We start from the raw sequence: 23,808 nt of genomic DNA on the forward strand, positions 1-23,808 counted from the left end.
CCGTTGCTTCAACTATGCTATCAGAAGTCCTGTGCCAAATACAGACCTGAATGTCCATGTCTCCATATATTATTCACTTATAGGAATATTGGGTTTTTTTTCTTTCTTTTAAAAAAAAAAAAAGAGTCTGACACTTTTGATCATATAAAGGAAATGTTCAGGGAGGAAGGCAAGCAAATGTCAAGAACAGAAGGATGTTGTCACCTGTGAGACAGACAGAGCGAGCTGTCTTTCAGAGTCTCCCACTCTTGAGGCTGGCTGACCTTTCCTGGAGATCGAAAACAGCCCTTTACCCTCAGATCCGCACTCTGCTTCTCAAGGGTGTGACTGTGCCTGAAATCACAAGGAAGCAAAACTTCAAATACCAGCTTCAAGGTCATGATACCAGGCAGCACATATCTTTAATCAAAGAAATACAGCCAAGAAGAAGGGGATTTTTGGCCAAGACAAAACTCTCCTAATGGTTTATCAGCCTGTCGCATTGGCAGCCATGTCCTTCGACAAAAGGAAATGATGGCCCAACTTGAGGCTTTCAGCCAGCACAGCTTGAAATTCTTCTATTCTGCTTTGGAGGGACCGCTGCTAGTTCATCTGGCTCTGGGAGTGATGGAGTGATTATCATTTATTTTGACACTCAGGAGAATATTGTGATGGGGGAGAAGACAGAAATGTACCACGTGGAGGACCTGTATGTGTGTCTATCATATAATTATTGCATCTCTGCCATTGGGAAGCACTCACAGGCACAAGATGAGCACAGATGAGAAGCCGCCGGGATGGTAGAGATGAATGAGTGCTTCTCCGAGTCCAGGACTGGGGCTTGGGCAAGCTTGAGGCACCGGGGCCATCCAGAGACACTGAGACAACTGTCCTGGCACCCACCAGCTGGTTGTCAGCCCTGAGCCTGGAACTGGGGTGTGTCTATGGAACCCAGGTCCAGTAAGGGCCTCTAGAGGGGAACGAGCTCAGAGGTAGTGAGGAGCATGCCTGGTTATGAAAAATGTCCAGGCAGTGCTGTCCATTCTTCTCACTAACAAGTTATCCATGACTTCCAGTCACTGTGGAATAAGGCAAAGCTACAGTGACTTGTAAGAATGCAATTCTACCCAGAGGACATTGATGGAGGACCTATTGAGTGTCAGCTACCAAGCTTATAAATATGAACAGAACACAGTCTGTGTCCCCCCACAAGCTAAATTTAGGACCATGTGATCCATCACATAAAGATATTCTTAAAATGAAGAGTATCCATCAACAGAGAAGTTTGGGAAATGCTACAAATTCTGTTCTCTCTTGGAGAGGAGATTCACAATATGCATTTGCTTATTAAGGATGCTAGGAATCCTTCAGGAGGGAAACCTGCTCAACTATGCTTCCTGCATATTTCCCAAATGAGTTTCTCTGCTGAGCCCACAGAACTAGGGTCTCTTGGAAACAATCTAGGAAATGCTGGTTTAGGAGGCTTTTCCAGCCATTGCAGAACCTGGAAGTACTAAAATCACCATCCCACCCCTGGGGATGATGGGCCCATCGAGGCAGGGCTCAGGATAGAGCCCTGATCCTAGAGGAGGATTACAGTACCACATGGAGAAGCATTGGTGGCTGCCGAATGTTGTGTGTGTAGGCGTGTCTGTGTGTGTATACACGCATGTGTTTGTATTCGTATAGATTTGTGATCTCCACAGTACAAACCCAAATCCTTAAGCTAAAACAGTGGACGAGGTGGCAGTGTTAGTACACGTTCATGTGCCTGACGTACGGTGAGGCCACACAAACGGTAACATCAGAGTTTGGAGCTCATGCCCTAAAAAGCCCTGAACTCCCCAAAGGGTTTCAGCAAAGCACTTTTAAAAGCCAGGCTGGGGAGAGGGGCTGCAGGGAGCACAGGAGGAGGAGGGCGAGGCAGGGTACCTCGGAGCAGATGGGCGCTGGGACTCCTGCCATGCCAGGGCCAGTTTCCATGGACAGCTCAACTCTGAGCTCCTTCATCCATCTGAGGCCACTGCCTGCACTGCCGAGATGGGCTCAGAGCCCAGGGCAGGATGATGATAAAGGCATCCCCCTCTGAACAGTGACCGACCAGGCACCGAGTTATGTCATGTATCGCCCTCCTTACAGTGAACCAAAGAGAGGAGTGTTACTGATATCCTCATGTTAGGAGCAGGCACATGAGGAAACCGAGGCTCATGGAAGGCTGACTAACTTGCCTGAGTTCACACAGGCAGCTATGACTTGAACCTAGGTCAAGGTTGTTTCCTTCAGTGCTGCAAACCTATGCAGATGACATAAGTGGTGCGCATGCTCCACGGAGATGGGCCTCAGAAATAAATCCAGACATGTGTTCATGCTGGTGAAGACCAAGGCAGGGCTTAATATCAGGTCACTTCCCCCGTAATAATCCATTAAAACAAAAAGCATCTTCTATATGTCCTTGGGAATATTCCAGAATAGCCTTTTATCATACCATGCTGTGTGTATATGCTCAGTCATGTCCAACTCTTTGTGACCCTTTGGACTGTAGCCCACCAGGCTCCTCTGTCCATGGGATTTTCCTGGCAAGAATACTGGAGCAGGTTGCTATTTCCTCCTCCAAGGCATCTTCCCGACCCAGGCATAGAACCCATGTCAGATGAACCCATCTATCATATACCATGTTATCAAATCTGTAAAAACTAACAATGAAAAATGACATGACTAATGAATGGCCTGGTAGAAACTAAAAATTCATCAACCTGAGAGGTTTTTTTTACCCCCCTTCTTATGAAGCTATGACAGTCGCAAACTGTGATGACTTCATTTTTTTATGAAAAAATGCTTTCTTTTGCTTGTTCATCTCTAACTTCAATTAATGGCAAATTAAATGGGGCATGGATTCCATCAGTCAAGTACTCATTAGACACTGATGAGTCACAGGGCAGCGGGTCACACGTACATGACTGGAGACTGTTTCTTGTGGCCTCCACGGTCATTCCGGCCTTGCCTGCTCAGAGCACAGTGAGCTCGGCCCAGGGTAAGATGTGGGCCTGGAAGCTGCCTCTGATTTCTGACAGAGACCCCCAGGTAGGCCTGTTTTCCTAGACCATGAAGGCAACTGAGTGTACCCTTCACACTAACGCTGACAGACTGGCAGTGGCTGCCTGGACCACTGGGCGGAGACAGAACCCTGATCCCACAGAGTGTCTTAGTGGGAAATAGAACACAAAACCAAGTGGCTTGCTGCCATCTCCCAAAGGCAAAGGGCCAGGGAGCAGGCTGCTGCACATGCCAAGAACTTTCTATTCTTACCCTGGACCCTGAGGCCTGCCCGGTGACAATTTCACAAAGAAGCAAAGGGCAAAGATACACTTAGGATAGCAGACATGTCTGGAGGCATCTGGCCTAAGGCAGTGTTGGTGAAATCAGCTGAGACTGTGGAACTAACCGACCCCACCTTAGAATACTCTGATGCTTTGCCTGATCATTCAGACCTGATGGTTAGTAATCTGATTCCAATGATGGGAAAGAATAAACTGGCTTTCACTGTTCAAGAAGCACTGTTATAAAAGGGAAAGTAGCTGAGCTGGAGGGACTCTGTGTTTCCATTAAGCTAGAATATTTCCTGGATACTCCTGCTGGGAACCATAGCTCTACTGCTTCAGTCTCGTACCAGGCTGCCACCATGCTGTGTGCCCAGAGGATTCAGAATCGGGACGTGGGGCCTGTATTCATAGGGGAGTAAACTACAGTGAAAATCTATGGTTGAGCAGGTCACCCAGGCTCACAGTCGTCAGGACAGCATGCAAATGTGCCTGATTCTGTTCTAGTCTGTGCTTCTACTGGTGTTTATAACCATGATCCCTTTAAATTAAATTTTAATCTCAAAACTACACCTCTCTTGTAAAAATGATAAAAACGTTAGAGATTGGGCTAGCATCTTCTCCTGTCACCTCATCACCATTATTCCCAGTACCCTCTCCCCTTGCCCAAATTTAGCCACCAAAATCACTGTGAAGTTCACCCTTAGACCTTCCTCTATCCATTTATGGACATAAACTGTACCTGAAAAAATACATGCATAAAGTTTGTGGAATTTTCTGTGTGTTAATAGGCTCACAAAAATGATGTTATACTGTGGGTAACATTCCCCAACCTGATATTTTTCAATTTTGGAGAGCCCCTCATCTTAGAACACATTAGATCTACAAACATTTTCTAAGTGCTGCCAAATATTTCATAGTGTGGGGATGCCATCATTTTAGCAATTCCTCTGTTGTTGGACGTTTAGGTCATTTCCCAGCTTTTCTCAGACTCTCCATGAACATCCCCGCAAAACACTTGTCAACACCTAAGTCGTTGTGACTGTACACAGAGGTGCTCAAGTCTTGTCTGCTCCTGGTCCCCTTTTACCAGAAGTAACTGGGATACCTTTCCCTTTGAGACCCTCCACCTCCCCTCCCTTACACCTAGTCACCCTTGTGCCCTGCACCAGGGACCTTTCCGGAGTCCCTGGTTATATGGGGCTGTTCTCTTCCGTACTCACATCGCCCTCTCTCAGTGCACTGCGAGTGCATTAATATTTTCATATGCTCTCTCTGCTGCTTATCGCTGACCTGCCAGACCCCCAGGAATGTGACTTTTTGCACCTGTATTTCCCCAGCACCCAGCCCAGGGTCCCCTCCCCCATGTGGTAGGCATTCGATAAGAGCTTTCAGAGTGAAGGCCATTGTCACAGAGCCACATCCACAATGGGATGAAAACCCATGGAAATAAACAGCATATCAGCAGAAGGAAAAATTAAGCTGTCAATCTGCTGACCAGAAAACACTTCTTTTCTATATTTCAGGTCTTTTAACGTGATGGAGGAGAGAGGGAGGGGGTAAGGGAAGCTAAAACCTAAGGGAGCCAGGGAAAGGCTTCGCTTTTTATAGTCTGGAAAGTGATTGACACATCACTCTACGGCCATCGCCCAGGTAGGGCGGGTGGCTCGGTCCATCACTGTCCCCCAAGTGACCATCACCTGCTCTCTGTCTCGCCCCCTCAGGGACCACGGTGATGCGGGTAACAGCCTTTGACGCGGACGACCCAGCCACGGATAATGCCCTCCTGCGGTACAATATCCGTCAGCAGACACCTGACAAGCCGTCTCCCAACATGTTCTACATCGATCCTGAAAAAGGAGACATTGTCACCGTTGTGTCACCTGCGCTGCTGGACCGGGAGGTGAGCTGAAAGACACACCACTTCCTTTTCATGAGAATCAAACGTGGTTTTCACACAAGGGAAGATGTGGGGCTTCCATCCATGGCCCCTTCCATATCATGGGAGTGGCAATGACATATCGACCCGTGGCTGGATGGGGAAAATCGGTCAAGGGAGATGACATGTTATGTGACCCCAAAAAACACACACCGAAAAAATCACGTCCTTTGAGGTCATTTGCATTCATTCAACTTGATGGCTCTTTGCTCACCCGCCACTTACTCTTGAGGCCCCTGTGACTGTGGGCTCCGCCTGCCTCACTTTTCCACTCTGAGTGAGGGGTAGATGGGAGGGAGGTGACTGTTTGAGATGAGTGATGCTCTCCTTGTCACAGAGTCCGGTGGCTTCAACTCACCCCTTTCTCAAACCCTGTGCTGCCTGTGAAGTGTGTGCCCCGGAGCCTGTCTCTCCCTTCAGGCTCAGCTCTTGTCCTGCGAGGCCATCCCCGTGGGAATCTCCCCATCTTCCAGGTCAGGTGTCACAGACAGGTACCCCATGGGCTGAGTCAGCCCACACACTGGCTCTTTGGTTTGGCCCAGGTTAGTTTCATATTAGTCACCATATCAAAATACTTCCACTTTATATTTCTTTTCTTTTTAGTTCCTATTTCCAGCCTTTCTGAAAATCAGAAATTCTGGGAATTGAGGGCCCAGTTTCCATACATGGACGATCAGTCAGACCGCTTGTGACTGTGGGGGAGCTGCCCACTCAGGAGGGTGTTGTTCCTGGCCCACTTACGTCCCGCTGCACATGCCCCCTGGTCCTGGCCTTTCTCCGAGTTCCAGGGCCACCCTGTAGCCCCCCGCAGGCCAGGCTCCCTTCCATAAGAGAGCCTCTTGGCCCTTCACACAGGAAGATGCCAACCCACTTGGGGGTGCTCTGCATCATCAACCACCCAGATCCACCCCCATCCTGGGATCCCTTGTTCCCAGCAGGACATCATCCCGTGGCCTGTCCCCTGGCAGTCACCCTTGACTTCTGCAAGCCCATCTGCCCCAGGACGAGCGCTGGGTTTCCCTACAGGGTCCTGTGCATTTTCCCTTCCATGTTTGTGATTTAAAAATGCCTTCTCATCTCCTTTCTGTTTTTTTCACTGTAGCTCCTCCTGACAGTCTAGGTGAGACCCGCCCACGACCCGCCCACCTCGCAGGGAAGCCGGGCTCCACCCCGGGTCTTTCACAGCCTCTTGCTCCTCCAGTCTGACTGCTGTTACCCGCAGCCTCACCTGGCACCCACCATGCACCCCTTTACACTCCTGTTTCTCTCTAACGAATGTCCCCTTCCACTTGGTCTAGACTTGATGCAGTAACAGCTAGTCACAGATGGTTATTTAAATTTTAATTGACATTCTTGAAATTAAAATGCAAAAATCAATTTCTCCATCAAACCAGATGCATCTCAAGTGCTCAGGAGCCCCTTGTGGCTAGTGGCTACTGTACTGACCAGGGCACAGGTAGACTGTTCCCACCATCGCAGAAAGTTCTAGTGGGCACCACCTGCCTAGACAGTAAATGTCTTGAGAACAGAGATTCTTTGATCACCTGCATGTTTGTTTGACCACTGCCTACTGCAGTTTCAATGCTCTCAAAACTCCTAAGCATGTTTTTGATATATTAGTAAGAATGAGTTGGAGATGACAGTAAGATCTTACATGTGAAGGGTGGGAATCTGAAGCTGGAAATGGGGAATTATTGGAAGGGGAGGGAGAGAATGAAATTTGCATTGAAAATGTGATTGTCACTTGGAGCATGCAATGGTTTTTCATCAAAAATAGAAAGCAGAAAAAAGAACATTTTGTCCAAAAACGAAAAAAAAGATCAACATAATTTAACAGAAATTGGAAAGTCAATGAAAATGAATGAAAAGTGTCACTTTTCTGTGAGGGTTTCAAGAGCAGTGCTGATCCAGGCAACATGGGTACAATCTGAAGGAAAGAAATGTCCCTGAATTCAGGCGTGCCTCGTCTGTTTCCTAGTACTGAGCTAAGCTTCCCCCGCACAAGTCTGCTGAAAGGGTGAAATGTGCCTTTAAGTTATTTATCTTTAAAGGGACAGAACTCACGCGTCAGACTTCCCATCAGTGTTTTCCAGTTTGCGGTGTTTTCTTCTCACTAGGCTCTTCCTAAGATTCATGTGTATGTAAGTTCCCATAGCAGGATTATGGAATTGTTTGTTATTTCTGGAGACCTTCTGAGAAGGCATCCTGTCTTAGGTATGGTTTCAAAATTCTACTTCTGGACAATCTGGGCAGAACGCTTAAAACTGATCAGAACACCATTTATTTTTAAGAAAATATTTCATGTCACCCCTACAAACTTTGATATGACTGTAACTGTTATTACGTGTGGCTACCATGTATTCATTCACAGTATCTCAAATGGTGTGTTTGAGTGCTGAACGTTGTGAGTATAAACAAATGGGATGGAGACTCCTGGAGCTGGGGCCCCTGAGATTTCACAAGTGGTTTGCTCCTGTCTGACCCTTGCCTTGTGGGGAGGTTCCAGAAGTCTGAGGGTTGACTCGAGCTTAGTTGATATGATGTAAAATTTTCGTTTTAATTTTCCATCTAGTACATTCTCAAAGAGGACCCCAGCAGGACCCCAAGGTCTTTTTCCACTCACACATCACAGAGTCTCCCTAGATTGTGCAGAGCATGTTCACTTCATTCCACGAGACATGCCTCTTCACTTTTGCCGATGCTTGGCTGGGTTATTGCACTTCTTTAGATTCACAGCTGAGTTGTGAGAGCAGCTGCAGTGACCATGTATTTTCGTTGCCTTACTGTAAGCTCGATGTTAATGGACATCAAGTCTGACTTGAAAACATAGTGTATTTTCCATTACAAGCTCTTCTATTTACTTTTTCTGAAACCATATCCAGAATATACACTTCTTAAAGAAAGAGATCTTGGATCTTTGTCCCATCTCTGAATTCCCATTGCCAAACATATGTGATGCCAGGTAAATAAGACACTCAGCAAAGATTTGTTGGATGGATGATAAAGAGGTGTATGGAAGGGTGGAGCAATTAATAAATATATGGGAGATGGGGGGACAGATGGATAAAGGGATGGACAGAGAGATGGATGGATAAAGGGGTGTATGGAGGGATAGATGGATAAAGGAATGGATGGATGAATAGAGAGAGAGATGGATAAAGAGGAATAGAAGGACTTATTATGTTCCTTCAGTTTGTATTTATGAATAAATAGCTAACAGATTACCTCAGAATTGCAAGATCCATATCCCGCAGGGGTATATATATAAACAGAAGAAATGATTTTATTTTAGTTGATAGCTTACTCTTGCCCTTGTGTAATCATCCAGTAATCTAGTTTATTCGCCTGATATCTACCCTGTGTGAGGAACTGCAATAGGCTCCAAGAATGCCTTGGTAGATAGGATGGTCATGAGGATCTGGGTCTCTTGCTTAAATGTTTGGGGAAATGTTTGGAGAAAATAAGGACCATATATCCAACGAAATGAAATTGGGTTCATTGGGGGCACTGTTTTATTCTTTTCTATAACCATACTCAGCCCCTCATTCTGACAGATCTGTCTATGTTTTTAAGCTATGTCTGGCTGCACTACAAAATAAAATCAGATAAAGGTCCCTAACATTTGATAAATGGTTTATTTAGTTGATCATCTTGGCTGCTAGACTGGAATCCATCAGCTGAAATCTGCCAACTTTTCTGAACACAGCCAGCACAATTTGTAACTACTCAGAGTAGCTAATGGTCAGTTTGGGGGGGTTGTTTTCTTTTTCTTGCATGCTGCTTTTTTTTGGCAAATGGCAGTCTCCAAATGAGGCCCTTAAAATGCAGTCTTAACATTTGCATTGTGAAAGTATCATTAGTCTTTTCAAGGAGTTTGAGTTGAGCGCTTTTCTGTCTTTGTTTGAATTCGCCTTTATCCTATTATGTATTATCTTCCAGATAATCTAAGGAAAGTGATAGCCTGCCAATAAAAAAAAAAGTACCTACAATAAAATATCTTGGAACTCTGAATGTAATTTATTTTCTATTTTCAAGTGATAAGGGATTTTCTGAAACTTTATTATGCCCCCAATTTAGGGGCCAAATGTGAAAACTGAGAGAATTTCCTTCCTTCTTCCCATGGTGTCACATAAGGACTTATTTTTAGATTTAAGTGCATTTACTATGAGAGACTCAGGAGTCCTTAAATATGTCAGAGAGGAAAATTGAAGAATGGTAGTGGGAACATCATATGAAAATAGTCAGTGAAATTGGAGGTGTAGCTGCAAGTTGAAAGAGAACTATATGTTTGGTCAAGACAGTCTCAGTTAAACCATCACCACATTCTGCATCTCCAGAATCAGGTCAAAGTGCCTGAGAAAAATCATAATAATAATAAGGGATTGCATTTCTCCCATGCCTTGAATGAAAGCTAGAGGTAGTTGTCTTACTCTCATGAAAAAAACATTCAGAGGCTGCTCTGATCTAATGTTAATATTTTACTCATTATCATCATATTTAAAACATTGGCAGTAATTATACACAACTCAATCATGCTGACAGGAATATTCTCTTTCTTTGTTGTGGTGGGTGGGACCAGAATTATTTAATAATAGCAATCCTCACCATTTCTGTGAGCCATTTACTCACAAATATTTTTGTTGGGATCATTTCCTCCTTTTTGATATCACTTGCTGCTGAGAAAATAAAGGAGGGGGGAGTAAATGTAAATAAATTGTCTTATTATTTTAAAAATAACATATTATGCTTGCAAATGAAACACAGATGGTGAACCATCCTATGTGAATCAAACCCACTTGCTCTGTTGTGACAGCAAATAAAATAGAATGAGGCATTCATAAGGCATGATGCTGAGCCCTGGGGTCTGAAATTCAGTTACAAGCATGCCAGCCTCCTGCTGATGGCAATGGGGTTAGAGACAGGAGGGCAGGATCTTACCTTGGGGCCAGCTCCACTTCCCCACTCTGGGTGAGTTCTAGCAGGAGACCTGCATGAATCTCAGAACTCTACTGGTGACCCTAACCATTCCCCACCACCACCCAGACCTCCAGGGTTGGCCTAATCAACCCATGAAGGCTAGGGCTTTGTCTCATCACCTAGCATGACCTCAACTAAAAGCTGGTCTGAGAGGCGTGGGGCAAGGACTTCATGAGTGCTGGCTTTGGACTCTATGGATTGCTGGCCTACCTCCACCTCTAACCAGCAGTGAGAACACATATACACAAACATGTGCTATTTGAACTAGACTTGATGCATGAATGGAGTTCTGCAATGAGGAAGCTGAGGGAAGGGCACCATGGGGAGAGGAACAGCATGAGCGACAGCATAGCGGTATGTCCATGTGCCACTCCAGGAGAGACTGGGGACTTCAGGGTGTCATAAGGAGAGCTACCAGAAAATGGCAAGGAGTTGGTACAAGATTGCCAAGACTCCAAATGCCATCCTAAGGCTAATGGATATATCCTAGTCTAAATGGTAAACTTTTACCAAACACAAGTGCATGTGCTCGGCACACCAAGAGGCCAAACAGACTGAACATTGGAGTTTGGAGCAGAGAAAGGTTTATTGCAGGACCATGCAAGGAGATGGGTTTCAGCAAAACACCTTTAAAGGCAAGATGAGGGAGAGGCGTGGTTAGTAGGAATCCTTTGTTCTTGTAGCTGTGCGCCTGGGTCAGGTCACAACATCCCTGTAAACCTCCAACAAGACAAACCTGATTCTCTGCCCTGCAGCTCTCTGCCTCTACATGAATGGACTCTTAAAGGTCAGAGCTTTTGAGTATCCTGTATATTTCAGGCTGTAAGGCTACATTCTTTTACAAAGGTGCAGAGCCAGCATGACTAAGCACAGGCAACCGAGCACAAAGGTTTAAGCAAAAAGGAACAGGTACAAAATAAAGTCAGATTTGTTCTTCCCTATTACAATACTGCCAACCATATTTAAGCAGTAAGCCCAGCATTTCCAGAGTTGTGACTTGGACAGAAGACTGGATGAGCTACAGGAGAGGCGGTCAGTGGGGAAGCACTCATTTTGGAGGCAGACTCGAGGCTGCTTGGTGAATGATGAGCTGCTTTACAGAGATTCCCAGCCTCATCAAGGGGAGATGAAGAGTTACCACTTGAATCTAAACTCTGCAGGTTGTTAAAGAGGTCAATAAACGACAGCCTGTTTTGTGTCTTCTGTCCTTGGGTACCTTAAAGTACCGGACAATCAGGAGTTACTCAGCACATGTTAAATCAAAAGACACTTAACTTTGTTGTTAAGAGAGATTCAACTTTTTAGATTTGACAAATGTTTGATTCTCTAAGCTTTTTCCTCTTTTTTTTTTTATATGGTAAAAATAACAAAATGCAGGGTGACGATGAATTTAGACTACTTCTGTTTCTCTGTAATTTTAAATCTCTCCATCTTATTTTGCATGAAGTACCCTAAAAAGCTAAAGAGCTTTTCCTTTTTTGGAAAAAAATCTCTTTTAGAGAGCAGTTTATTTCTCTTTATCAACCAAGAGCTCTGATTAGCATGTTAAGGCAAGTGTTGCCTCATTGACAGATTTTTTTTCCCCAATGTATTTAAATAACATCTTTCTAAATCCTGTCCATGTTAGCAATCCTGGTAGGAGAGATACCTTCCAGTTTAGAAAGAATGTCTAGTTAAGTTTTGGCTTTGAACTGGTGAAGAAAACAGGAAAAAGCTCTGCTCCAACCATAATGAGAACAGCCATCATTTAAGGAAAGGAGAGTTGATTGAGAGTCTCTGAAAAGCAGCTATTTTATACCTGCCTTTAATAGGCTCAGCTTCCAGCCAGGCACTGGCTGACTGGGGTGCTCCCACAGCAAAGCATTTTAAGGGATGTTGAACAGAGGTTAGAACACTTAGATTAAGGCAAACTAGCTGTAGCTCATTTCAAGACACAGTGACACCTCACAATGCCTGGGATCCACATTTCTTCCAGTCTCGTTTTAAGGGAGTAGCTCATTTGAGGTAACTTCTCCATAGGATAACAATTCATTGATATTATTAAACATGATATTCTGAAGACTTGATCAGCTTGATCAGATCTATGGCACTATGATGTCACATTCAAAAATGAGACTTCAAAGTATAGAATCATCTATTAGATGAAAGGTCAGAAAACTTTTTCTTTAAAGGCTAAATAGCAAATATTGTATAGGTTTTGTGGGCCAAGAGGTAAAATTGAGACTGTTGTGCAGGTACTTATATAACCATTTTAAATGTAACCATAAAAACTGGAAAAAAAGATTTCTAGCCTGAGAGCCATCAAAATATAGCCAATGGCCTGCATTTGGCCCATCAAAATATAGTCAATGGCCTGCACTTGGCCCGCAGGCTATCACTGGCCAGCCCTGATCTGTTAAATTATTGGCCGGAGTGATCACGTAGCAGTAGCTTCAACTATTGATTGTTGCAGGCATGCGTGTATCTATATCTGGAGGTTCTCTCTCAAAATATTGAGTCACAGTGATTAATCACCCCCTTGAAGTTGGATTATAGGGAAAGAAACTAGGTCATAGATGACTGGTCTGATTTCTTTTTTCTTTTTAGCAGGAGCAGTCCATTTCCAAACAATTAAGAAACAGATCATTTCAGATACTTGTTAATGAATTCTAAACTCAAAATTGGTTCAATAATTAAAACAACTACTTCAATCGAAAAGTAGTAAGAAAGTGCTTTCTAGCTATAGACTAAATCCTGGATGAAGCCTTTAGGAATGACTATTTTTCTATGTCAGACCCCTGATGGCAGGGAGGACCCGCCTCTGCCAGAGGACCCAGAGGTGGGGAGGGAAGAATACTCAGCTGAGGGAGATCTTCCTTGAGCTGAATCTGGAGCCCGGATGGAATTGTTCACTTGGGCACAGCTAGAGTCGGGAGAGTCAGCAGACAGAGGCGCTTATCCTGTCTCTCCAGGCTTGGAAGGAACCTCAGAGGGAGAAATGAGACATTTCTAGCTACCAGAAGACAAACAGAGACATCCTGGACCAGGGTGGGGACACTTGTGGAAACTTTCTCAGGCTTCCCAGTGTCCTTTGCTGTCCTCCCTGAATTTGAGACTAGGGCCATGATAATAAACTGGAGTGACATTCTTGAGCCCATTTTGTTTGTCACCATGTGTCAATCACTCTCCTAAGTATTTTGTATTCAATATAATGTCAGTAACAACTAACGAGGCGGGTGAGTACTCCTGGTGATGGAGACACTTAATGTCGCCGAGACGTGACCCTGTGTCAACCTGTCTCCAAAGCGCATGTGTTTTCCCCCCAGTATGAGGATCAAAATTACTGATTATTTGTTTAGATGACAACCTCACAGAGGAAATCAATTTTGACTGTCTTCAACACAGGAAAGCAGGACATGGTGGAGTTTTGAGGCAGCTTTCGTGCTAAGATGTGGGCTTTCAGTGCCTGCCAGGTGGCCTTCTTTCTGCTACAGAGCCCAGGTGGCTTCTAGAACATGGTGCAAAAAGTTCTTGGAGAAAGGCTCTCTCCTGCCTTAGTATGGAAATACAAACAGGCTGTATTTGTTTGTCAGGTATTTTGGCAATAAGAATCAAATGACTTTTTAAAATGCCCCTACTATTCTTTGCCTAAGCAGTTCTACATAATCTACATTGGGGGTGTGTAAGTATCCACCTATGGGAGTTTTATTGGATTTATTTAAAGAGCTAAACTGAGTGTCCAACCACTGAGGATCTGTCTGATAAATTGAGCTATATTCCTCCATTGGGCTTCCATTAAATCATGTAAAATGATGTAGTAGAAGAACATATGATAATATGGAGAGATTTTCACAGCATATTAACAAGCAGTCTGCAGAACACCACATCGGCTATGATTCTTGTTTGAATACACACACACACACATCGTCATCATCATCATCATCTCATTCTATTCAGGCTGCTATAACAAAATACTAGAGATCAGGTGGCTTAAACAACAGAAATTTACTTCTCACAGTCTCCGGAGTGAGCCCGGAGGTCAAAGATCAAAGTGCTGGCCAATTCAGGCCTTGGTGAGAGCCCCAGATGGGGCTCTTCTCATTACATCTTCCCAAAGAGAGGAGACTCTGGCCTTTTCCTCTCTTTGTTATAAGGACACTAGAGGGACCTTCATGTCCTCAGGTAAATCTCATTACCTCCCAAAGGCCCCATGTTCCAGTACCATCCCACAGTGGGGGAAGAGGGCTGTGTTAGGACTTCAATGTATGCATTTTAGAGGGACAGAACCATTCAGTGCATAACATATACCATCATAGTCCCAGGTGTGAAAGGGCTCATGTCAATGTGTAATGCATGGTCCTTTTCAGACTGCAAGCGATCTAAATTTCCTAAAGCAGGATCTAAGATGACAGTCTTCAGATCCAGGTTGCTTGAGTTTGAATTTCAGCCCTGTCTTCTCCCTGCCCTGTGTCCTGGGAACATTCATTGCTTGAACAACTGGTGGCCATGATTATCATGCCCATGTCAATAAATATTCTTCTCCCACATCACTGCTAGTGCTCCCACAGGACTCCACTGTGTGAAAGTGGTCTAATACAGAGAATGGTTGAATCTGTACCTCAGTTTCCTCTTCCATAAAATGGGGCTCATAAGAGTCCTTCTCATAGGGCCGTTGTGAGGACTGAATGAATTCATACAAGCATATACTTAGAATAACAGGTTTGGGTGAGCTGTTGCCTTGGTCTGTATTCTCTAGTTTGGGTAGAGTGACTGTGTGTTGTTTTGGTGATGGAAATGCAATTCTGTTCATCACTGTGGAACGCAGTGGTGTCAGGGGACTCCAGGTTAGGACGCCACACCGCAGCTGGCTCGAGGAGCAGCACGACCGTCACCTTTGGGTCCAGAGACTGGTGCCCCCGTGAGCCAATTTGTTCGTTGACAAAGCAGTGGGGGTCATACCTAGCCTCATGGCCTCCACCATTACTGCTAGGATCACAGGCAACACATTTCAAATGTCAGGAAAGAACGTTTTTGAGGGTATATTAAGGGAAATCTTGTCAAAATGTCCTCACTTGAAACGATAAGCATTCTCATTTCTTCAAGCGGCACGGCCATGGCGATGACTTTTCTCATCATGTACATGTGCTGACCAGGAGCTTACTTTTCCCTGCACCAATTCCAGCAGGCAGCTTAATAGACATAGTGTGGTGTGTGTTTCTATATTTTTAAGACAGCCATGGGAAATGAAATTTTTTTTGACCTTTGCAAAGAACAGCTATAGAAATGACTGTTGAAATTCAATGAACGGCATCTCTATTTATGGACCTCAAAAGTAGGAGCCAAGATTAAATGCCTTTAGGTATTTGCTCCTCTGTGTCTTATGAACTGCTTTGCAGACTTCCTTTTCTCTGTGGAAGATTCCCTGGGTCCTTGAGTTCTGGGTTTCTGAGATGGGGAAGAATGGAAAGCGTCTCCATTCTTACCTCTTCTGGTGTTAATTATCCAATACGTGAGGGAGTGTATGTCATATTCCCATTGGACAGCTACAGTGTGAACTATTACAGCATCTGTTTTCTCAGCCAAGCATTAAGTCGGTGCCATAACCCCCACAGGACCACCACACCCATTCTCCACAGGGACAGCCAAGCCCCTGAGGTTTGACATGACCTGCCTGATTCAAATGCTGAGGAGCCAGGGAACTGGACTTGACCCCAAAACGTCCGCTTTGTCTATGCCTCCAGGCTGCTGAGAGAAAAGCACAGGCCATACTGAGGGGAAATCTTGACACCTAAGGGACAGCCTTATAGTTTATAAGGCTTCTGCAGGGATTTCTTTGTCCTTTGCTCTGAGCCTTTTCACACATTTGAAAGCTCAACTCGGTTTCCCTCGGTTCCCAGTTAGAAAGGCCATGTGGTGTAACAGCTCAGAGCACAGGCCTGGGAACGCTAGAGCCCTAAGGTGAATCCTGGATCTGCATCCTATTAGCTGTGTGACCTTAGGCAAGTCACTTCACCTCTCTGAGCTTCAGTTCCTCCCCTCCAAAATGGTGCTTATAACATGATCTGTGGGTTAGATGGAATAATGCCCCCCCAAGATATCCTCATCCCTACCCGCAGAGCATGTGAATGTGTTGTTATAGGGCAAAAGGAACATAGGAGATGTGATTAAGCTAAGAATATTGAGATGCATAGATTATCCTGAGTTTTCTATTTGGGCCTGTTATAATCACAAGGGTCCTTATAAGGGGGAAGCAGGAGGGTCAGAATCAGAGGGAGAGAGAGAGAGATTTAAAGATGCTATGCTCCCTGGCTTTGAAAACAGAGGAAGAGAGGAAAGAGTGGACACCATCAAAAAGCACTCAGGGTGCCATGGATCTCCCCAGGCAGTGGGGGAAGTGAAGGCTTTGTTGACCACTTCTCTTGTTGTGGGTGATGGAAAATGGAGTGGGATGTTTACGGCCTGGACTTGGCGTTTTCTGCTCTGGCAAGATGGGAGCCAGCCCTGGAGCTATGTCCACCCCAAGTAACTTGTCGGCGGCTGCGGGGCCAGAGATAACAGCTTCATCCGCTCCAGCAGACGCCCAGACAGAGCTCAGCCCTGACAGTAGCTGGTGTTGGAGCAGATAATGAGATTACCTGGTCTCCCAGGGTGACAAGCTCAGCAACTTCAAAGAATGTTCTTCTTAAGTAACATTTGTTTATAGTGTTTTTTTTTTCCCCAAATAGGGAATATATTCATGCAAGCCAGCAATTAGTGTCCTGCCAAATAAGTCCCATGGTAACATGAGAATGTTGAATTAAAAAAAAAAAAAAAAAGATCAGCCTCAAACAAAGCATCAAAATTTCCAACTTTAAAATCTCCCTTTTCTGTAAAAAATTCCTGTAATTTTCCCTAGAGCCAGGGCCCTAATCTGATGTCTATGGACAGGATCTATGTGTGTGGGGTGGGCAGGGGGGACGGGGTGGTGCATGAACATGGATGGAAAAATACTTCATATTTATTTTAATTTACTGCTAACTACAATTTTGTATCTGTTTCCTTTGGGAACATAGGCAAATCAGGACAGTGCTAGCTGTTTCAGTGACTGCTAATAACCTGAGCCATAGACATTTTCATATCTTATCTGAGTGGATGCTGCTGCTGCTGCTGCTGCTAAGTCACTTCAGTCGTGTCCGAGTCTGTGCGACCCCATAGACGGCAGCCCACCATGCTGCCATCCCTGGGATTCTCCAGGCAAGAACACTGGAGTGAGCTGCCATTTCCTTCTCCAATGTGTGAAAGTGAAAAGTGAAAGTGAAGTCGCTCAGTCGTGTCCGACTCTTAGCGATCCCATGGATTGCAGCCTACCAGGCTCCTCTGCCCATGGGATTTTCCAAACAAGAGCAGAGTGGATGCAGATATATCTGAAACTTTCCCCTGCAACTTTTCTTTACTACTTTGAAATTAATGTAATAATTAGATTTAATACCCAGTCTCATTACTGATAAGCTGCTAAAGAAGCACATGTACCTTCACATTAGTTATGTTAGTTGATAACTATGCTTAAATATAATTGTCTTCCTTTGTTATCCTTTGCATGTATTTTCCGTGTTTAAAAGCATATCCTGAGAAGGTGCTCACAAGCTTCATCAGGCCCCTAAAGGGTCCACGGCACAAAATATCTAAGACTCCAGCTTAGCAGAGCTGAGAGAAGCCCGATCTCCCTTCTTAGTGCTCCCTCTTCCCTCTGGGAGAGCCCATGTGTGCTGGGTTCATTCCCCCTGCCCTCCACCTCGCCTTAGAGACGTTCTGGATGGCCACTCCATGCCTTTGCCTTCCTTGCGTCTGACTCTCACAGAGCCCAAGGGAAATGGGTCCCTCATGATACTTCCACATGTGACCTATCCATGATTGTCTGAAGTGACAGAAAAGGAAATGAGAAGATTCATCGGGTTATAAATGTTGAAGCTTGAGCTTGTGTCGCCCCCAAATGAATACATCGATCTAGTCCAACAGTTGGTTCTGGGAAAGGAATAGCAACCTGGATGTTGGTTTGGTGCCGTACATTGCTTGGTTGACAGATCTTGTAGCCAAGGACAAATGTAGCCTTGATCTCCACACTTAAAAATGAAAGAGCGCTTTAAGCTCATTCACCTACTCTGAAGACTGTCAGTGGCTGCCTGGAGTGCTGTGTTGAGAAGGATTCTGAGTCACATTTGGTTTCTTCAGTAGTTGATTAGTAATGTCTTCACTGAGAGAGAGGTAGGTAGGAGTGGGGATCCTCTTGCCATGTCATTTGTTGTCCACAATATCAACTACAGATAGATCAAGAAAACACAGGGTTATTGAATCTTTGATCAAGGTGGTCAATATTCATTGAGTTCGTCTCCTCTCCAGCTAACTCTCCGGAATACTGGTACTGCAGAAGTAAATAAGTCATAGTTACACACTTTGAGATGGTGAGCTTAACTCATGAGTCTCAAATGCAAAAAGAGTTATGATACCTACAAGCTCACTGCTACAACATGGGGTCATGCTAGGAGCAAAGAAGAAAGAACTTTGTGACTGATTGAAGATGAGAGCCATCTTGTTGGCATGTTAGCCACTGAAGTCTGCCACCTCCCCCAATATTCACATTTTGAACATCCAAACATGTTCCAGACTACTGGCTCCTGTGTTCAGGAGCAACCAGTGAACTCCATCTGAGCATGGGTGCCGAGAGGATCTAACAACAACAGTGCCTCCAGAAAAGGGAAATATACTTCAGTGAAATGATAGTATCTAGAAAAATGCCTTCTGTATCATGGACCTGCTTGGCTATTTGTCCTAATTGGTTCCAAATAACAGGTCAGTGAGAACATTCAGCCACCCATAAATGCTCACAAGTCTTTCCTTTATCAATGTTATGGGTTTGCCTATAGGGGAGGGAAGTTGAGAAGACATGGTGGGGGAAGGGAAAGAAGAAAGGAGAGAGTAGGCATCATGACCTAGCTGTGGCACCATTGCTGTCTTTGCCTCTTACTCTCATGCCAAGAGGAGGAAACGTGGTTCTACCTGATCCAAAACTCTGAATTTAGACTTGAACTTAGTTGTCCCTGTCTCTGCACTAAGTTTAAGCAACTCTGGTTTCCAGACCCTACACTCCTTCTCCTCATTCCTTCAATAGCCCATGACATAGAGCTGTTATTCCCTTGCTCATGAGAAAGCAAGTCAGAGGGAATATCCACTTTCAGGGACTAGGGTTAAAGTAGAATTCACATCCAGATCTACGTGAGCCCAAAGAGACTGTCTTTGTGATTTGCTATTCCACTCATTGCAGACAGGATTTGAAATCATTCCAAACCAAGACAGGTCATCAGACCATGTAGGAATAGAAATTCAAAATAGAGGGAAGAAGTCAATGTTTTCTGGGCCTTTAACCACTTAATTTGGGTCTGGGACAAGGCGGGTCAGGAGGATGTGGAAAACTAGTCTGGATCCTCTCAAAGATGAGAAGCTCTTTGATCTCTCTGGGAGGCCAGTTCAGAGTGAGGGACTCATTGCTGAGAATCCAGTTCTGCTAGGGATACCCATGGCTCCTGAGTCCAGGTCCCAACAGATGAGAGGAAGACCGGCAGGTGTAGAGGCTTCCTTTGTCTAACCTTCTTGGTCTAAATTACCATCTGATTTTATCTCCTGCTACTATTTCTCTGAAACACCAATACTTTGGCCACCTGATATGAAGAACTGACTCATTGGAAAAGACCCTGAAGCTGGGAAAGATTGAAGGTGGGAAGAGAAGAGGATGACAGAGGATGTGATGATTGGATGGCATCACCGACTAGATGGACATGAGTTTGAGCAAGCTCTAGGAGTTGGTGTTGGACAGGGAAGCCTGGCATGCTGTAGTGCATGGGGGTGCAAAGAGTTGGACATGACTGAGTGACTGAACTGAACTGAACTATTTCCCTAACAATACATTCCAATGGCATCAACATTTCCCTTTCCCTGAAAGATGATGTACTTCCTACTTTTGTGCATTATGGCATCTAGTCCCCAAAATGGCCCCCAATGATCCCCACCTCCTGGTATCCATGCTGTTATGTAGCCTCCTCCCCAGTTGAAGAGGGATGACCTGTGTAGCCAATAGATCTAGCAGAAATGACGTTGTATGCCCTCAAGGCCTTGGTTATTCATATTACTTCTTGCTGTGAGGAGAGCCAACTACCATGTTGCGAGCAAGTAGCCCTATAGAGAGAGCCACATGAAGAATAACTGAGACCACCTGCCAACAGCCAGCAGCTCCTCACCAGCAGTGTGACCAAGCCGTCTTGCAAGCAGACCGTCTAGCCCCTATCAAGCGTTTAGATAACCACAGCCTAACCAACGTCCTGATGGCCAACTCATGAAAGACATGGATCCAGAATCACTCGGCTAAACAGCTTCTAACTCCCTAACCCACAAAAACTTTGTGAGATAATAAATGTTTATCATTGCTTTAAGGCACTAAGTTGTGGATAATCTGTTATGCACCAGTAGGTTTCTATTACATCTATGCTATTTCCTCTGCTAATGCCGCTACTCATTTCTCTGTACCCTTCTAGATCTGGTTTGAGTATCTCCTCCGTGGAGCCTTCCAGTCTTCTAGGCTGACCTGATTGCTCCCTCTTCATTTTTACACACAAATTATTTATCATTCCATTAATGCAGTTATCACAAGGACAAGTAATGTTTTGATTGTAGTCTCTCTCCTCTGTCAGTTCTGGGCTTCTTGGCAAGTTTGCAATATACTCATTAATTCAAAGAAGTATTGTTCTTAACAATGGCTCAGAAGATGGTTGAATAAATGAATGAAGAATACGTATAGGAACCTGGATACATTAAGGCAAATACATTTGAAGCCAATGGTATTTTCAAAGCATTCTTCATTAGAAAGACTAAGTCCTTTAAAGGGGTTTAGAAGCAGCATTAACTAGTTCATACTCTTAATCCTTTTCTTAACAGTAGAATAACTATATAATTGGTTGCTTCTTTGGAAGGGAATTAGAGAACCCAAAAAACATTTCCAGAGGCAACTGGAATGCTTAACTGAGTTAGACTGTTGGTATCTAATCCCACCCTGCCTGTTGGCATAGCTTTCTGAATTGCCTAATTCTATTTAATGGTGCATGCTCAAACATCCTTTTTATTTTTAATTAAAAATTGACCAAGAGTCATATCACTTAATTTAAGAATAACTTTTGTTTAGTAAATGTAGAGTCTTCTGAATTAGAGCAACAGTTTCCTTCTAGTGTCCCTGGTTCAACAACTTACTCACTGAGGTTCTGAAGGGGAGAGTGAGGAGATGGAATGGAAAATTATGGATAAGCCATGCATCACCTACCCCTGCTTACACAGTACGGTGATTGGCATCAGCTCTCTGACTCTTGGGTTAGATGCCCTAGCACTCACCATTCCCAGTGAACTGTGGGCTTCTTCATCCCTGCAGCTGTCAGCCTGGGAACTTCCTCTCCCCATGGGAGTGTGCTCAGTCTGCTGAGGGAGCTCATGCTCAAAGAACAGCCAGCAACCCTTGAGAGATGAGAGTTATAGACAATAAATATCCCTTCCTCACCCTTTAAGTGGGACAGCTCTGCAATATATTCTACCAAATCTCCCATCTGACCCTGTGGGATCAAACCCCAGCTGCCCACAATGATAACCTGCTCATTACTGCCCCATGTTTTGGGTGGTTTTTTTTTTTTTTCTGTCTCACTTCTCCTCTTCACTCACTTGTGCTTCCTGGGATTACCTTCTGAATAAGCTATTTTCACCTAAGTCCTTGTCTTTAGGGTCTACTTCTGGGAGAACAACATGAAATCAGAAAGCTAACTAAATCCATCCTTCACCCCTGGTCTCTATATTTAAGACGTCATGAAACAGACACATGTAAGGCTGAGGTGTGTCAACTGAAAAAGAAAAAATGCACAACCTAAAAATTGAGACTTATGTTTTATCTGACAGACAGTCTTAGAACTTCAAGCCCAGGAGACAGGACTCTCAGATCCTTCTGAGGGACTGCTCTGAAGAGGAGGTGGGCATGGCTGAGGGAGCCAGGATAAACAGGAGCCTTTGCAAAAAATGACCACATAATCAGAACATCAAAAGATTATTGTTCATTAAAGAAAACAAGCCATCTCATGTTAATCAATTAGCAGGAAGATGCTAAGTCCGGGCCCCCTGAGGTCACTCCTTTGATATGCACCTCAGCTATCTGGGGCCAATGTCCTCTGTTTTCTCACCCTGTGTCCTCTCGGGGTGCACTGTCAGGGGTAGCTGAGGCAGCTGACTGCTGGATGGTGGGCATCCTGCTTCCATCCTGAGTTCCTCGGGGCTCACCAACTGGGGGTGGCGGTAGTGTGATGGCTTGATGGCTGCAATATCCTTAGATTAGTTAGGGCAGGTGGCAGTCCTAGTTCACAGGTCTGAAGACCCAAATGGTCTGTGTGAGTTCGTACTTTGCTGATAATGGGTATGTGGAGTTACTGGCTTATTCAAAAGTATATATATATGTGAGCATAGCTGTGTGCACAGAGGGGTGTACACTTGTCCATGTCGGGTGTGTGCAGCATGTATGTATCTCTAAAGCCCTCTGTTCTCCCTTCCCTGACTACTGTTGGGAACTGAGATTCCAAAGTCCCCCCATTCAAGCCTCTTCTCCCCCGCCCCTCAGGGCCTGCCTTCTCTGAAGGTATTTGCCCTCCTAGACTGGGGTTTCAAAGATGTGAGAGCTGATGCCCACCTGCATGGTGCTCACACAGTGTAGCAGGGAGGCAGGCGTAGAGATGCTTCTGTATAGCCGAGTGATAGGTGAGACTGTTGCAGGAAGGGGGACCCCTTCCAGGGCCCGAAACTGGGCTCTTGTCCAGCACTCGGAAATGAATTGTCCGAGGAGACACATGTGCTGACAAAGCAAGAGATTTTCATTGGGAAAGGGCAGCCGGGTGGAGAGCAGGAGGGTAAGGGAACCCAGGAGAACAGCTCTGTCTCATGGCTTGCAGTCTTGGGTTTTATGGTGATGGGGTTAGTTTCCGGGTTGTCCTTAGCCAATCATTCTGACTCAGAGCTCTTCCTGGTGGTGCACGCCTTGTTCAGCCAAGATGGATGCCAGAGAGGATTCTGGAAGCTGGGCGGACAGGTGGTGTCTCCTTTTGACCTTTCCCGAACTCTTCCAGTTGGTGGAGGCTTATTAGTTCCCTGTTGCTTACCAGGACCTCCTGTCCTAAAACAACTCATGCAAATTGTTACTATAGTGCCTGGCCAGGGTGGGTGGTTTCAATCAGTGTGCTTCCCCTAACAAGACCAGGGATGTGTGTGGCCAGAGAAGTAACTTTGTCTCAGAGGACTGGGGAAGATGGCTGAAATGGGATGACTTGAGTTGGAGGATTAGAATAGTGAGCTGCACAGAATGGATAAGGAAGCTGTGGTACATATACACCATGGAATATTACTCAGCCGTTATAAAGAATTCATTTGAATCAGTTCTAATGAGATGGATGAAACTGGAGCCCATTATACAGAGTGAAGTAAGCCAGAAAGATAAAGAACATTACAGCATACTAACACATATATATATGGAATTTAGAAAGATGGTAATGATAACCCTATATGCAAAACAGA

General features: G+C 44.8%; 1 protein-coding gene across 2 annotated transcripts in view; it reads left to right on the forward strand.

Annotated features, from left to right (window-relative positions):
* CDH13 (cadherin 13) overlaps positions 1 to 23,808 on the forward strand; it is a 981,031-nt gene that overhangs the window by 751,559 nt on the left and 205,664 nt on the right. For both annotated transcript variants that reach the window (XM_043898157.1, XM_043898156.1), the window contains one exon: positions 5,021 to 5,199. In XM_043898157.1, coding sequence (XP_043754092.1) covers positions 5,021 to 5,199 — 179 coding nt within the window. The remainder of the gene's footprint in view (positions 1 to 5,020; positions 5,200 to 23,808) is intronic.

The sequence above is a fragment of the Cervus elaphus genome, chromosome 4, assembly GCF_910594005.1.
Source record: "Cervus elaphus chromosome 4, mCerEla1.1, whole genome shotgun sequence".
NCBI lineage: Eukaryota > Metazoa > Chordata > Mammalia > Artiodactyla > Cervidae > Cervus > Cervus elaphus.